Genomic DNA, 16466 nt, shown 5'->3' with positions numbered 1-16466 from the left:
TAGAATTTCACCTTAGGTTCTGGTTCTCCAACTAGCACTCATCCCAACGTCTTATGAGTAGTTTTAAACATAAAAAAGAAAAACACTCCCTCTTCACATGCATAAATTTAATAACATGAAAGCTATGGCAAAGAGGCAGAAACACTAAACTCGGCACCCCTTTTCCTCTCAAGTATCAGCGTGGGCAATTATCTCTTCGGAAATTAAGTAGAGGAAGGGCCAAGCCTGATAAGAGAAACCCAACAACTGCCAAAACATCAACGGAATATTTATGAACTCCCTTCTCCCCGTGGCCCAGTGGCTCCTGAGTGTCCATATCTTGGAGTACTTTTGGCTGGTGCTTCAAGAACAGACCGCCGAACTGGCCTCCTCACTTCCCCGAAGGAATTCGTACAGAAGACTATGGGAAAGTCTCCTCCGTAGCCTTCTTTGTTTGGAGCGATGGAAAACATGAAGAATGAAAGGCATTTTCTCATGCCCAGAGCAACACTGCAATAATAAGGATAATGACCCGAAGGCATTTCGAATTTTGGATAGTGCTTTATACTCTTTCAAAGCATTTTCACATACATTTTTTTCCAACCAACTCATACAACAACCTTTTGGTTTACAACTGAGAGAGGAGAAACCATAAGGATCTTGTCTAAGACCAGACAGCCAGGGAGCGGAACGGCGGGGCCAGCACCCAGACCGCACGATTGGTCCAGCATTTCCATCAGGTCACTAAGTAGCTCTCTATCTTACTGTCACCGTCTTCGACTTCTCCTCCTCCTCCACATGCGGGTTGCTGGTCAGTGAGCAAGGGCATCTAACTGAAGATAGAGATTTCAAAAGGAGAAGAAACACAAATCCTTCTTTGACAAGTATACACAGATATAAAAATAAACGTGGCACTCTTCTTTATTGCTTCTTTATGGATGTCTTTCCCTGATCAAGAAGCCCTGCTGGGGACAGTTCGCTGACCTGCTATTTCTATGTACACATCATACTCCGTGGTAATGGCAGGGCCTCCCCACCGGGAAATTATTTGCTAAATATTTCCCACTGTCTCACAGCTTGGCCTGTCGATTTCTCCCAGACATAAAACATCTGGGCTTGGACAGCACGTTCAGAGATGTTTTCCAGATGTGGCAGAGGACAGCTGTCCTCAATGGTCTATCACAGGGCCAGCTCTGGGCATTCGTATTTCCCAAGACCCTTTTTCCAACTGGATCTCACCATAGCTTTTCTAGGACTGAAAAAAATGTCCAAGAGGTTGACCAGAGTGCTGAATACAACACTGAGAAGGTCACGGAGAAGCAGCAGGGGCGAGCCCCCTGCAGGTGGCCTCACGCTTTGCGGTCATGTCACAGTCTTCGAGGCCCTGCTCACAAAAGGCGGCGTGGGATCCACTTTGGGATGTCTCGGTCGAGGGAAGGACTTCACGGGAAGGCTGCCATCTTCAGTGAGGGGCTCGCGCTTCTGCAGTCCGGGGGCACCCCATGGAGCCTCCGTCTTTAGAAAACACAACCTGCAGAAGTCCTGTCACACCAGTACCGTCTTGTGAAGAGTCACGGGCTCCGACTGCTTACTTGGGGAGGTGACTGGCAGGAAAGCTTGTTCCATGACGGGTTTAGAAAAATCTGGGAAAATACTCTGCTGTCGTGCAAACTTCTGAAAAATCAAATCAAATACAAGATATGTTGAGAAGTGAATAACAAAAAAATGCATCCGTTGTCAGCTGGATTTAACATTCACTAGGAGCTGGCGGGACAGCTCCTCTGGGAGCCCTTGTGACACTGGCTGCCTGACTCACTCACAGTGGCTTTGCACTATTTCTCTGGCACCTCCACATGTCAACCAGGAGTTACAGATGGGGGCCATTTCAAGACCCAACTGTGAAGAGATCTGTACGGAAAATCAGTGCCCATGGAAATGGGCATTTGCCAACAAAAAACTCAAGTCATTCATTTTTAAAATGTACCATGAGGTAATTCTAATTATATTCTTATATGCAAATAACTCTAAAGAACAAGCTGTAAGTTTCTTACGGTGTCCTTGAGGGAAGGACATAGGTCTTACGCCTTTTTACATCCCCTCCAGTGCCTAGCATAATGCCTTGTACACAGTAGGTGCTCACTGGAGTTTTCCGACTCACTGATTGATGTCTAAAAGAGGAACCAGAGAGATGAGTGTTTGGCCAGAGAGCCAAGGAAGTGAAGAGAAGGGCCCAGTGAGTGACAAAAACCAGCCCTTGAACCGCTCCTGGGTGACCCTTGTCCTGGTCCCCAAGTAGCCAGCACTCCTTGACTCTGAGACCTACGGGACTGATCACTTCCTAGTGGGTCAGGACCAGAGCTGGCCCTGCTCCCCCACGACCGCTGGTGACCCAGGTGAGCAGCCTGCAGAAAGAGGCAGGGAGGGGTGTAGGCTGGAGTCTGTCACCGACACTCAAGGGCGTGTCAAAGATGCCCAAGTGCCGGCCAGTCCTCCTCCACCCCAGGCCACCCTCTGTGTGCTTCTGGCTTCTCAGGGTTAATTCTTAAAAAGTAGTGGAAGTACCAAAATTATAAGAGGGAATCTCTAAGAGAAAAGAGTTCATGGGCAAGTGAAGGAGGCTGATCTGTCCCGGGGGGGCTGGGCTGGCTCCCCTGCCTACAGGAAGGACCCTGCTCGCCCCGCAGGGTGGACGGGCAGGCTTCCACTTTCTACCACCGTAACTATAAGGCCTGCTGGTGCTTTAGTTGATCCGTCAGCATTTCACAAACTTCCTTCACCCGTCTGCCTTCATTTTGTCTTCACAGAGCTCTGTGCCGAGCCACCAGATGGAAGACAAGCTGGGAGCTTCTTGCAGGGAGACCCCCAGTCTAGGGTACGGCCAGGGCTCTGAGAATACGACTCTCCCCGTTGTTCAGTGACGCACACCATCGACAAAACGCACCCGGGCTGGTGCCCTAGGTGATCTTTTCATCATAAGAGATGTTCTAAAAAGATACTCACGCAAGTGAAAATGATGAGTGTTAAGTAGAAAATGACCAGAGTCAACAGCAGTACAATCTCAGCTCTGTATTTCTTAAAAGTCTCTTCTCTGCGTCCCTGAGAGCATCCTTAAAAAAGAAATAAGTAAAATATGAAGGAAGCCATTTAACAGGACTTTTCTACCATAATTTTTTTAAAAAAGCTAAGAATGCTTGGTTCTGGCTCTTTTAAGGCCCCCTCGTCTCCCACTCCCACCCTCACACGTGTGCCGCTGGGAAGAGCAGCAGCGCTGACAGCAGTGATGGTGGCGGCAGCCGGCACTCACTCTTGCTCTGTGCCCGGCTGCGTGCAAAGGGCACCCTGCTATTACTGAACAAAGGGACATCTTTGGAAAATCATGAAGGTTCCTCCACCAAGGCCAGCAGAAAAGGGGGGGCTTTGGAATAGCTCCCTGCGGGGTCATTAAAGGCTGCGGCCACAGCGCTAGAAAGGGCAAGTGCGGGAGGAGTGAGGCCCTCAGCCCAGGGTGAGACATCGCAGGGACAGCCTCTCCCCACTCAGGCACGACACCCAACGTGCGCGTTGGGGTAACAAGGGCCCCAGGCGGGAGCAGATGGCGTGCATTTGATCAAAGAGGATTCCATCCCCAGGGCCACAGATGGGCCTCCAGAGAGCTGTTGACCCTGAAACTGGATTCAAAATTTTGTGCAACGGTCTAGGGATGGATTCTCATGGATGTCTGTGACCTCAGAAGAGAAAGGCTGAGAGCCGCTGTCCTAACGGTGCTCACATTTATCGAGCACTCTGTCCTGAGCATTTCAGTGCAATATCTCATTCCACCTCCACAACAGGCCTGTGCTGTAAACCTTATCATCCCATTTTAGAGATGGGAAAACTGAGGCTGAGAGTCAATCAGAGATTTGCCCAAGGTCACACATTAATGAGCAGCTGAGCTGATATCTGAACCAGATCCAAGCGACCACTAGTAGGACCAGTTAACTTGCAGGCAACACTGCCTTCCAAGAGGAAAAGAAAGCCAAGCAGGTGTTTTCTGTTCATTTCCTCTCTGTTCCCTGCAGGACATGCCGGCCCTCCCTGCTCTTCCTGCCAGGTGGTTCTCATTTCTTATTCGAGTGAATAAAATTCATTGAGGGCCTACTGTGTGCCAGGAGACAGCAGAGAACAAAGCAGGGAGTGGATCGCGTCAGGTGTGGTAAGTGCCACAGAGCAAGACAAACAGAGCAGCATAAAGGGCGAGAGCCTGGAACGGGTGTAGTGTGTGTGTGTGTGTGTGTGTGTGTGTGTGTGTGTGTGTGTGTGTGTGTGTGTGTGTGTGTGTGTGTGTAACAGTGAACCCAATCCAAACACTGACCCCTCACTAGCAACTGTGTTCTCGTCAGTGCAGGACTATTATCTTGACTCCTGTCAGCTATTTCGTGGAAGGAGAAAGTAGCTATCGTACAAAGTCAGGGACTCTGTAACAACACGTCTGTCATTTCCAGCCTTAGCCACTAACGAGACTTGGGCAGAAGCCCAAGGCAAGGCGGATTTTAAGCTACATAAAGAAACGTTACGGAAAAAAATCCAAGGAGATAATCCTTGTCTTGACACTCAATTCTTGGTCTGACTGCATAGAGCAAAAATGTGCATCCTGTCCCAGGAACATTATCTTCTCCCTGTGCCCTTTTTCTTTGGCCTGAGTTGAGGTTTGGGGGAATTCGATCACTGTAAAGTGGAAAGGAAGTGCGGTTCTCATGCTAAAAAGGTGGAAACATGGAGCAGCTCCCTCAGCAAAGTGAGAAAGCTGAGTGGGATAAGACGCAGTTATCCGATATATTCAGGACTATACAGTTTCTCTGTCTCCCCAAAATTAGACTTGGATACATCCTACTGGCTCCAAAGGTCTCTTATACAAATAAACAACATCCAGATTTAGTTGTTAGAGTACATTTGGCAACCACCCCATAGATCCGTCCTTATTTAAACAAAGAAAAAGAAAAAAGAAAGCAGAGAAACTTATGACATCCTTTGCAGCAGAATTTAGCTTTTAGCCACAGATGTGATCTAAAGCTGCCGAATTAAACTCCGACTGAGATCAATTTTAGGGCCTACAGGAGGCGCACACACACTCTGTAAGACAAAAACAGATGCAGTGATCACCCCACCTGTCACTTTCAAGATCACAGTGCCACTGAGGTTTCTCTGTCCTTCCGGATCCTCCAGGGTGCACCTGTAGGTCCCCGAGCTGCAGCTGGTAGTGTTTCGGATCTTCAGGGAGTATGGCCTTTCACCGGGAGCCTCTGAAGTGCTGTTCTGGCGATAGGACTGCAGGTCTTCCTGGGGCACCTCCAGCCTCTCTGCACCGCTGACTGTAAGCTGTGAAAAAGGAATCGCATCGCATGACGCTCTAGACAGAACCTGCGAGCACTGGGCCCCACATCAAGGTCTTACCTGCTGTTTTCATACAACCCAGCCTTGGCTAACTGTTTAAAACCAGATAGTGTCTGTGTGTGACCTTTGGGGGAGGAGGAGACAACCTAGGAGGACTCTTTAAGGCTCTGTCTTTTTTGGGAAGAAGATCTGCTTTTGAAGACTCTTTGTATCCCAACTTCTGCTCGACTGGAGAGAGTGTTCCTGCTGGTGGCGGCGGTGGTGCGTCACTGATGACTATGTGATGAAGGGGGTGAATCTCTCTGAATCACGCTCTGTTGCTGGCTGTTCTCTACTAAATGCTCTCTTTGTTTTTTTTTGTCAGATACCAACTCACCCACTGACTGATTCTTATTTTTGTGGCCCAGCCTTTTATGGGGAAATGTTCCTAGATCGGGTCAGGTCATTGCCAGACAACCCAACAAAAAACACAGAGATGCAGAGCAGCACTGCCGCCTGTGAGCAGCCCCCTTGCTCTCCCAAGACTGTGCCCCTGTGCTCACCCACGACCTCGCAGGATGGACCACTCTCACTCTCTCTGCCGAGGCAGGGAGACAGCTGGCCATGGCACCCCTTCATGTAGAGCAGAGACTTCACATGTCAGGTCATTTGCTGGTCACATCGAGATCCACATGGAGAGACAGTTACGGCTTAAGTCACTGTACCCAGGACGGACCAGCCTGACCGGGGTAGATGCCAGATTTAGCCAAACTAACCTGGCTGGTTTGCTCCCCCTGAACTATCTTTGCGATTGAATTGGTGGGGTCTTCCCACCATCTCCTACTTCCAAGACTAGGCACGCACCACGATCACCATCAATTCTCTTTCTCCCCAGATATATTTTCAACTTGCCCACGGAGCCGCCACTGAAATGTTTGAAAGCTTCGAAAATCGATTTACACAAACAGTAAAGCCCATCCCCATTTCCAGGGCTCGAGGGCAGCCCCGAGCCTTTTGCCGGGTGGGAGTCTGGGATTTGGTGGCATTCCTTCCCAGTCCCCAGCATTGTGCCAGCACCAAAGAGCCACCAGAGGAGAAGACACCGCAGTCAGCAGGCTTCGCTGCCGCTGCCTTTGCCCCCAGCACTTACCAGTGTTTAATCTCCTGTTCTGGGAGCACCCTATGACTCCTTCCCTACTTTTCAAAAGGGAATCAGCACAGGGAAATCCTTAACCAGGGAATGAGGGGAGCACCTAGTGAAAGGCGGGCAGGGAGGCAGCACAGGAAAGAAAATGTATGCACATGCACAGACACAGCCCCTCACCGGCTTCCGCTTCATCTGAGAAGTGCAGGATGCACCACCAGGTCCGCGGGAAGCTCAGATTCCGGCTTCCACGGCCTCGGCTCCGGTTAGCATTCCCGTGGCCTGGGCTGCAGAGACATCTGGTGGCAGATTTATCGCTCCTGCAGGAAGCTCTGCTTCATTCACTCCTAGCACCCGGGTGAGATTAATAGCTTTTCTCAGGCCGAGTCTATAAACATAAATCCCATTTCTTGATGGTCCTTCTTGTGTTGAAAGGTTCCTTCCTAAATAATAATCCTAAATAATCTACAGACGGGGGCATTTAGCTGTTCAAAACTAAAGCAAAAAAACAAACAAAAAAGGAGGTGTGGTCAAGGAATCTCGGGCATCCAACTGATTTAGCCCAGTTTTTTCCTTTTCAAGCCTAATTAAACCACTAATTTCAGCCTTATCATGTACGCGCATCTCTCCGCTTCTCCGCTGCCCAGCAGAAGTGCTCCCTCCTACCAGAGCTTTCGATGGGTCAGGTGCCCAGTACCACCCAGGGCCAATCTCTTTCAAGATTCCTTCCCAGCCTCACCAAGGCCAGTTTGAACTAGTTCACTCCGCTTAATCTCTGCAGTCCCCACGATGCCATCTCCTCCTGCTTTTTCTTTTCTCAATTCACCTCCAAGTGTGTTCAACTCAGATTTTATTAGATTTCACTGGAACTCGGTTTTGCTAGAAACCCCTGCGTTTGAAAAGATGAAAACGTGACTGTCACAGTCATCTTGAGATTATCTACCTCTGCTTTCTCCTTGAGGGTCTTCCTTCCCATCCAGTGACCCCTCCCTCAAATCAAAAAGGCCTGTCCGAAAGTCAAGATCAACATCAAGGCCCCCACCCGGAGCTGGTGGGGATATAAACTGTTTGCTTATTTACGTAAAGATGGCCCCATCATCACGCTGGCTGCAGGGGACCGCTGAAGCCAGTATGTGGCGGTAGTCAGAACTGGCTGGCAGTGGCCTTCTGCCTATTTGCAAGAGAGAATTCATTTTAAAAATCAGCAGCAACAACAAAAAGTAGCTTACGGGATGGTCAGAGTCCCATGGGCCTCTGGCAAAGCCTCCAGCAAGCCTCTGGTTATTTTCAAAGGCAGGGTGAGATCAGGAGAGTGAAAGCAAGAAGGCATAGGGGAAAGTCAAGACAAAGGACCCCAAAGCAGCCTGCAGAGTTCTGACTTGCTGAACCACCCCAGGCAGCAGTGGGATTATGGCAAAGTATCTCAACTCTCCTGAGGTCGTCTTCCCATGGCCCCTTCTTGGGTCTTTCTGAAAGACCCTGAGAATGGAGACAAGTGCTGGCTTCACCTGGGAACTCTTTCCAAAGTAACGACCAGCTGTCTGTGCCTGATAACTCACTGTGACAAGAGGAACCTTCTGTCAATCACACAGTGTGCAGGGAAACAGATCAGAACCCTCCCTCCAGCTTCAAGCTGTAGGTGTGGACAACGCCTGTTCCCGCTTCCTTTTGCCATGTTAAGAAATACCTTCTCGTGGGACGCCATCTGGACGGCCACAAAAATCGCTGTAGTTTTTATGCTAATGCACGTGCTTAAATTGGGAGTGGGGCACCTGCAGGACCAAGAGGCTTTTTATGCCACAGTTCAAATCATCATCTTCAGCGGTGAGGCCAAGGCTGGGGCCCAAGCAGCACCGTTCTAGAGCCGAAGGAGAATTTTAGGGGGAGGAACAGAGTAACAGCAAACCGGCCATCCTCAACTTCGCTTTATTTTATGAGTTCTCATAAACATTTGAGCTGGCTGAAAATCAACCACTGGCAAGAATGACTCTTTAAACATTCCAAATCTAAAAGTGTTTCATTGCCTCTCTGCAGAAGCATTTTAGGAAATAGTAATTTATCACAAAAAGAACCCTTGGATTCATTCAGAGCCAAGTGTAACTGATGGGAACTATTTAACGCACGCTTTGCAACGCTAATACTGTTGTGGGCTAGACCACTGCACCATTTGGGCAAATTAATTCCTCAAAACACTCATCCCAATTACGTTTTTAAAATCCACATCCTGTGCATTAACTCTTATGCTGACACATTGTCTTTCTGATTGAATTACAAAAGGCCAAAATATAAGACATCTCATTTTCAGAAAGCCTTCAGACTTTCGACTTGTCTCAAGGCCTCCAATTTGACTAAATAATTTAAATACCACATTTCTTCTCTAAGATGGAGACCTGACTTTAAGGAAACCACAAGCCCTAAATTAAAATAAATTCTCTTTAATTTCCTGAATACTAAATCAAGCAAACACAAAGACCAATTTTAAGGGCATGTGAATTAAGTAAAAATTTTTTTTTAATGGCGGAAAAATTTGAACTAGAGAGAAAGAAATCAAATAAATAACAAAATATGGCTAAAGTTAAACCAACAGTTCAGTCAAAAACCCTATTGTGAAAAGAATTTCTTTTAAAAGTTTGCATAGTTTTATCCAAATATATACACGCTAACTTCCTAGATTAGCATATTTGGTTGTAAATGGATGACAGCTCCATCCCTATAGCAAAGAAGTTTGATTTCACAACCTTAAAACCCAAATTTATTAACGAGATCTGTTAAGAATGTGATAGGACAGTAAAAGAAAAGAAAGAGATTTTTGGAGGAGGGGAAATGTATGCACTTATATATGCATATAAATATTTAATCCAACAATTTAATTAAGCATATTTAAAAGAATGGACTTTAAGTATTTAAAGGTGGCATTAAATTAATCTGATATATTCCAATCACATCAAACCGCTTTTTTTTTTTTACTGCATTTCTCATGCACTAACATTCATGTACCTTGGTTTCTAACTCAATTAAAGTGCCAATATAATCCCCATTCATCATAAAAACAGCTCTTTATAACGTGCAAAATAGTTTGGCTCAGAGGTTGATGTCATAACGAGGGTAGAATGTATGAGCATTAACATCGTTTTATTCCTAAGTGTAGTTTTATTGGAAAAATCATTTTCCACTTTGAAATTTACTGGGTCTAACAGATAGAGTTGGATTTATGGCTGTTAACAGAGTTATGAGTGTGGCAGAGGCAATGTAATTAAGAGCGCAGGCTTTGGAGCAGGACAGATCTGGAGACAAACCCCAGCCCTACCACGGGCTGCTCTTGGTCAACGGACTGTCCAGCTCTCAGGCTTGTGTGCTCCACAACCACGTGGGTAGAAGTCCTGAAGTCAAGCCCCAGCTTCTCTGTCGGTGAGCTGGGTCACTGTTGGAAATCACTTCACCTCTGACTCTTCTTAGAAGGACACCAGTCTTCATCTTAGGGCCTACTCTAATCAAGTGTGACCTCACTTTAACTTGACTACATCTGGAAAGACCCTATTTCCAAATAAGGTCACACTCACAAGCAGCAGGGGTGAGGACTGAGACAGATCTTTCTGTGGGACACGATTAAACCACAACACCAGCCATAACTGAAGTATGAACGGTATTTTGATTTTTTTTTAATGTTTATTTCAATTATATAGACCAAGATACTGACTTTTCCTTAAGCTAGTTTTGATTGGATTATATCGGATCACAAACCTTCCAACATAAAGATTCCTAGTTGAACAGGGCCCTACTCCATAAATAAAAGTGGCACAGAGCAGATGGTCTCCACGTGGCCCCGGCCCCTAGGCCAGTCCTGCTTTGTCCCTCAGGCTCACATGCCTCCCAGGCTGTGGGGAAGGAGACACCAGGGCCTGATGAGACTCAGAACCTTTGTTCTCCAGAACAGACCCAGTGAGTCTGGTCCACGGCGAACATGAACTGTCTATGGCCACTAGCATCTGTCTTTTCCCAGAGGTCTTCCCCATCTGGACCAGTAATCCTGAAAACTGCCGGCTCTTCTGGAACCTCTCTCTTCTTGGAGAATTTGGACAAGAAAGTGCAGCACACGAGTCAGTGTGCCACAGAATCGTCAAGTAATCTGCGCCGCCTTGGGCTCCTAAGCCCACACCAGAACTACACAACACATACAGAAACTTTACCCAAGGACACCCCAGTGCAAAAACAAAAATCAGAAACATGCTTCTGGGTGTAGAGAGCCTTAGGGAAGTGCTTTAGTCCAGCTCCGTTTTAAGCTAAAGACTGCTGGTAGAAAATCCGGGGTTATCCCAAGAGTAGCCAGGAAGGACTCATGGAAACAACTCTAGATGGAGGAAGCCCTTTTTAGGTAAAGAATCACTTTTTAGTCCTGGCCTACATAAAAACTTTCCTTATGTCACAGAGACCTTCTTTCAACTTCCTCTTCTTTGTGCAGTGACATAACCAAGTACAGAACTAAGATAATCTAGTCCTCATGTGATTTGGGTTCCCCCTTTTATTTATGGAAAACAAGTGGTTGCAGATTTTTCTACTTAACTCTCAGTGGCCTTTTTCCTCCCTACCCTCTTCCAAGCTGAAAGATTTTAGCAACTTTGCTCTGTCTCGTCATTGTCCAGAAGTCTCAACGATCCACTGTTCTCATCTCAGCCACTTCTCTAGCCCCCTCTGAGGCAGCCGCTTTTGGCTCAGGACCGCGTGGACAACAAGACAAGTGACCAAGAGAGAGGGGGAGGTAAAAGCCATGCACGTGTTCCAGTCTTACTGTGTTAACCTGGAGTGAGTTCCATCTGGTGGGAGCCTAAAGCCTCCCTCGGAGACTCATCTTCTAGGAGGAATTAGGCTCTGTTTTTCACCACAAGAAATACGCTTTCCTTCTGACATATTTTTCATTATGTTGTCCTCTTTGCTGAAAACCTTTCAAAGACTCCTTGCTGCCCCAAGGATCAAGTTCAAGCCCTTACAGTTGGGCTTTCAAGGTCCTTCACCACCTGTTCCCAGCCTGTTTTCCGGCATCACCTCTCGGTCCTCTGCTGTATAATTCTCCCTTCTAGAGTACTGGTTACCCACCACTTCCCCAAAGCGCCTGTAGATTCCTGTGTCCATGTCTTCGCTCACAGTGGTCCTCTGGCAAAAGTTCTGTGTTGTTCTTGGGATGGTCATTGCCAGGCTCGGGACCTGGCCCACATTTGGGACACAGAAATATCTACAAAATGATGTAAAGGCAAATATGAAAGACATCTGAAAACTAACTTTATGTCTTTCATAGTCTGACCTAAAAATTATTCAACCAGGTCCAGTAGTATAGGTGCCAGTGGGGATGGTATGATTCTTGCTTGATGCTAACACGCACATTGTTTTCACATTTCAGTGTTTCAATGCTTCTATATTTAATGTAGAGATGTTTCCTTTTTCTCCCCAAACATCTTAAATCTATCTTACAACAGACGGCACTCTAGAATCAGGTGAGGGGCAGTCATCACCTCCTTTAGGGGTCCATCAGGGTTGGTGGCTGTACGGAAGACACCTGCCCAGGCCACTCGTCAGCCCTAGCCCCTCCCAAGGCTCTCTGCTCTCCTCAGTGACCCTTTGCTCTGTGGCTCATTATTACACAAGACGGCAGAGACAGAAACTATGACTGCTGAATAGGAGATTAGCAACATACAAGGAAGTCAGCTCACAAGGAATTAACAACAAGCAATATCTGTGCGGCAACTACCCTGGGACTTTTGAAGTAGCTTCATGCAAGCCACTAACCTGCTCTCCAACAGTCCCCTTAATCCCCGGGGACAGCCCAGGACCTGCCACAGCTGTGGTTCTTCTAAATATAAAGTTCAAGTCTGCTCTGTTCTCTGAAATCACAGTCTTACTTCCCCTTTCTCCCTTCCTTTGGAAATCATCTAAAAGGGGACTTGTCTTGTGACGCATCTCTGTCCTCACCCCCGCAGTGTCACCCAGAGATGACAGTATATGTCCTCTTTCGTTATGCATCAACCTAGGTGGCCAGGGCTCTTAGCACAGTACAAGATGGTACTACGTCTCCCTCGTAAATAACCACTCACTATTATCAGTGGTGAACTTCAACCACATCCAAACACTCCATCCACCCAGTGTCATCCTCTCCCTCCAAACCTACTGCAGCCGGATTAAACAGAGTGTGAACCCAGTGATGCTCTGCGTGAAGCTCAGGTGCAGCCCTTCAATGGATGGTCTCACTCCTGGCAGACACGGGACTGTGTTAGGACCGTCTTAGGCTAGAATCTAACCCAAGGTCACAGCCAATGGAAGGAGAGGGCTGGACCAAAGTCTATTTGCTTCAAAATATCTCAAAATACTCCCCCAACACCCACAATCTATTCACAGTCTTAATAGCTAAATTTGATGGATACAGTGCATTAACTTTTCTATTTCTTCCCAATCATTCATTCTGCCTTAAAAGGTCCCGAATAGGAAGGGATGAGCATAGGCCCCATTCTTGGACCCCGGTTGGGAGGACAGTAGTCCACAGGAAAGAAGGGCTAACAGGAACTGGGCCATCTCTGCCCACTCTTGGTTCCGCCTTTGACCTCCTGTGCATGTCTAGAGTAAGCCCCCTCCGGTCCCCTCTCACTGTACCTTTAAAACAGAGAGAATGCAATGGACACTGCTTCTTCCCGATTCACCCTAGTGTTACAAACACTAATTGGACACCGTCTGCTTTGAGTCTTTTGGCAAAAGGCACATGATAAGAAACACATGGTTTACACGGGTTCTTTTGTTAATCACGAGTAATCAGTGCCAACTGGACAGTGGCGAGACGCTCCATAGTGCTGGAGAACTAAGTGGTAAATGGATTTTTAAATTGTGAGTCATTATGACCGTAATTGTGACATGCAGAAGGCCTGCAAGGATGCGATTCGATCTGGCGGACAGTGAAAATCCACACTGCAAGGGACTCGCTGCTTCACTTGTCCAGCACGCAGCCCACAACCGTGCAAAGTGGTTTTACAAACCAGCCTAGTGACGCTGCAGCCAGGCTGGCTGTGGTCACCAGGCTTAAACTCCCCACTTAACAGCCACCTCTCTGCTTCACCGCAACATTTTACAAGAAAGTGTGAAGGAAGATGACAAGACGCCTGATCTTCTGTAACACGAGGTATTTCAGTGTTTCACAGTGGCCTTATTTTCAGAACACTCTATCCATTTTTGTTCTACAAGGATGATTGATGCAAAAGTATAGTTACTGGGCTGGAAAATGACAATTATCTGCAGAGTGTGCTAAGATCTGCTAAGAAGGACTTGAAAAACAAAGCGTGTCACTTTCAAGGTATCTGATTAGTTTACTGGCACTGCACAGCCCTCCTGTCCAGCACTGCTCAATTGCAGTTTCCTTCTTAAGAAAATAACTAGCGTATGATTTTTCAATGACCCTATTCCAGGGACCAACAGAAAAAAAAAAGAGAGAGAGAATCCCAACAGCCCACTGTCTTTTTTCTTAACAGAGTTTGGAGAGACCTTCCTGGTAAAGATTGCAAGAACTGTGTCCAACAAACAAGCACATACACTATACAGTTACATCATCAGCTGACAGCCAAGGAAAAGCCAAAGGTTAATTGCCCTGGTTTACTGCATCATTCCAAATGACCTTGTGCAAGAAGATTTAACTTGACAACTGTTTGAACTTTACAGTCTGAAATTTCATCTACTCCTTTCATGAGTACTTTTTAATTACTCCCCCGGGGATATTAATATTATTTTCCTTTTTTTTTTAAATTACTCTCTGGAAGGGATCATGGTTTCATGTTTTTCCCTCTCTTTTAGATAACAAAGTCCCTCCCTGGCTAGCCCAAAGACACTTTCATTTTCTTTACTTCAAGTAATTAAGGCAGAAAACAGAAATAACAAGACAGACCTCTAAGAACTGAGGCTGTAGAGTGAGACTACTTGGTTCAACTCCTAACTCACTCGTTTAGCCAGCTGCGTAACAGTGAACAGATTATTTCACTCCCTAAGGCCCAGTTTCCTTGCCTGTAATGTAGAAACAGTCATAGTACTGACCTCTAAGTCCACTGGAAGGTTGAAACAGCTAATGCATGTAGATATTAAGCTCCTAGCTTGGCAGATGCTGAGTACTCAAATAATATTGGTCTTACAATATTTTTGTTTAAATATTATTGTTTTTACAAGGGGATAATTTTGGAACTTCTGTGTTCTCTGATCCCACAGTGAATAAGGTGGAAATGAAGTAGCAATAATAACAAATCTACTTTCATACACAGCACAGTGCCCCCAGGCTCCAGGACCACTGCCACTGTGCATAATCACAAAGCACCAGCCTGAATTCACTGGGTGCCTTCAAAATTAACAGGGTGAACACTGGGGTGCCATGCAGGGTACACAAAGGCAGTGGTGCCGCACTGTCCTTGGAGTGGGTTGGGAGCGGTACTGACAATCTGGTTGGGAAAGAAGACACACACATACAGACACACACAAAGAGAGAATGCTCCTGTGCTGCCTTGTTGAATGGCCAGATAGTTGTGCGGGTTCTTACAGCATTTTTTATGGTGGCCAGAAGAAAACCCAGCATTCGGGGGAGAGCTACAAACACACAGAGATTTCCTGCCAGGTGAGATGACAAATCAGTGGGAGCCACAGAGTAAGGCTGAGATACCACATTTACTGGGCTCCACCCGGAGGTGCCACTGTGGCACTAACCTCATGAAAGGCAGTGAACAAAAATACCAGTGACACCCAACATTGGCTGCTTGGCTTTGTCAATGCCACCAAAAACGCAACCTTAGAATCTGAACAGGTTCCAGGTGACAGGAAACCTTAAAAAAAAGCCTCAATCTTACTCAATCCTCTGAAAGTAGGGACAGTGACACTGCTCTTACACGCAGGGACCCCTCTCATGCACCATCCCAGGCGCCCTCCTTGCTGGACCTCTCAGGACGGCCAGAGGGAGGAGCAGCCAGGGGCAGGGGAGGACAGGGAAGGACGCCAAGGGTGCACCAGAAAAAGGATGGTTGACAGATAACTACCACCTAAGAAACAAGCCTGAATCACTTGTCTCGGTCCTTCCTCTCAAACTGCCCATTCTCCCTTCCCCAAATGTATGAGCATCCCCGTCACAAAATACCAGAAATCAGAAAGCCGGGGACACTCCTCGCGTCCAATGTCAAATCCACCCTAGCTGCTTTCTCCCTGGCCCGCTAGTCACAACCACAGGTGGCCTCTGGAATTTATCCAAATAAGAGGTTCTCTGCCCTTCCAAAACGTCTTATTTGGCTCATTCATCTCAGGCCACCTTTAGAGGCAAGGAGAGGAATGAGGTCCCCGCGGGAATGAAATCTAAGTCAGCCGGCACCTGGATGCGGATGGGCTCGTGGCGGGGATGGAAGAGGCGTGTGGGGAGACCGGGGACCGAGTTCAGCTACGGAAGACGCTTCCGACTCCCAACCACAGAGGGTCGCCAGCCCAAGGAAGGCGGTTCCCCTGCCTCCAATGAAACCACCAAACCCTCACCCGCCGGCCTCGCCGCGCTTACCTTGGCCCAGGAGACCGCGTAGGGGACCTGCGGGTCCCAGTGGGCAGTGCAGGGCAAGTCCACATCCTCCAAACAGGCCACCTTCACCTCCCGCGCCGCGGGCGCCAGGCTGCAGGCTGCAAGAGGGAGAGAGAGCGGCGTGAGCGAGCGAGAAAAGGGGGTGTCGCGGCGGGGCGGGCGGGGGGCGCCGGGCGTCCTCGGGCCCTACCGCAGCTCAGGAGCAGGAGCTGGAGGCCGCGCGCCATGGCTGGGGCTGCCGCCTGGGGCAGCCGCGCCGCGCCTCCTCTTGTACCCGTGCGCACTGGGACTTCCCCGGGCGCTGGTCCCGGGGGATCCCCGCGGGCGGCGGAAGCGGCGGCGCGCCTCCCCCAACCCGCGCCACCCGGGCGCCCCCGGCCCCGCCCCCGTCGTCCCCGGCCCCGCCCCCGCCGCCCGCCCCCCAAGCCG

General features: G+C 48.0%; 1 protein-coding gene across 4 annotated transcripts in view; it reads right to left on the bottom strand.

The window, feature by feature from the left end:
• Positions 1–520: 520 nt before the first annotated feature.
• Positions 521–16466, bottom strand: part of CD83 (CD83 molecule) — a 47239-nt gene continuing 31293 nt past the window's right edge. For 3 of the 4 annotated variants that reach the window (XR_010376811.1, XR_010376810.1, XR_010376812.1), the window contains one exon: positions 16020–16135. Coding sequence is in view for 1 of the 4 variants with exons in the window: in XM_031435173.2 (XP_031291033.1) it covers positions 1525–1653; positions 2980–3086; positions 5124–5334; positions 16020–16135; positions 16228–16264 (600 nt within the window). In the remaining 3 variants the exon portion in view is untranslated. Of the gene's footprint in view, positions 1654–2979; positions 3087–5123; positions 5335–16019; positions 16136–16227; positions 16353–16466 lie in introns of those variants that run through there. The other variant, XM_031435173.2, reaches the window with a different exon arrangement.

The sequence above is a fragment of the Camelus dromedarius genome, chromosome 19 (genome assembly GCF_036321535.1).
Source record: "Camelus dromedarius isolate mCamDro1 chromosome 19, mCamDro1.pat, whole genome shotgun sequence".
NCBI lineage: Eukaryota > Metazoa > Chordata > Mammalia > Artiodactyla > Camelidae > Camelus > Camelus dromedarius.
This window is presented reverse-complemented; position numbering and strand designations above follow the sequence as displayed.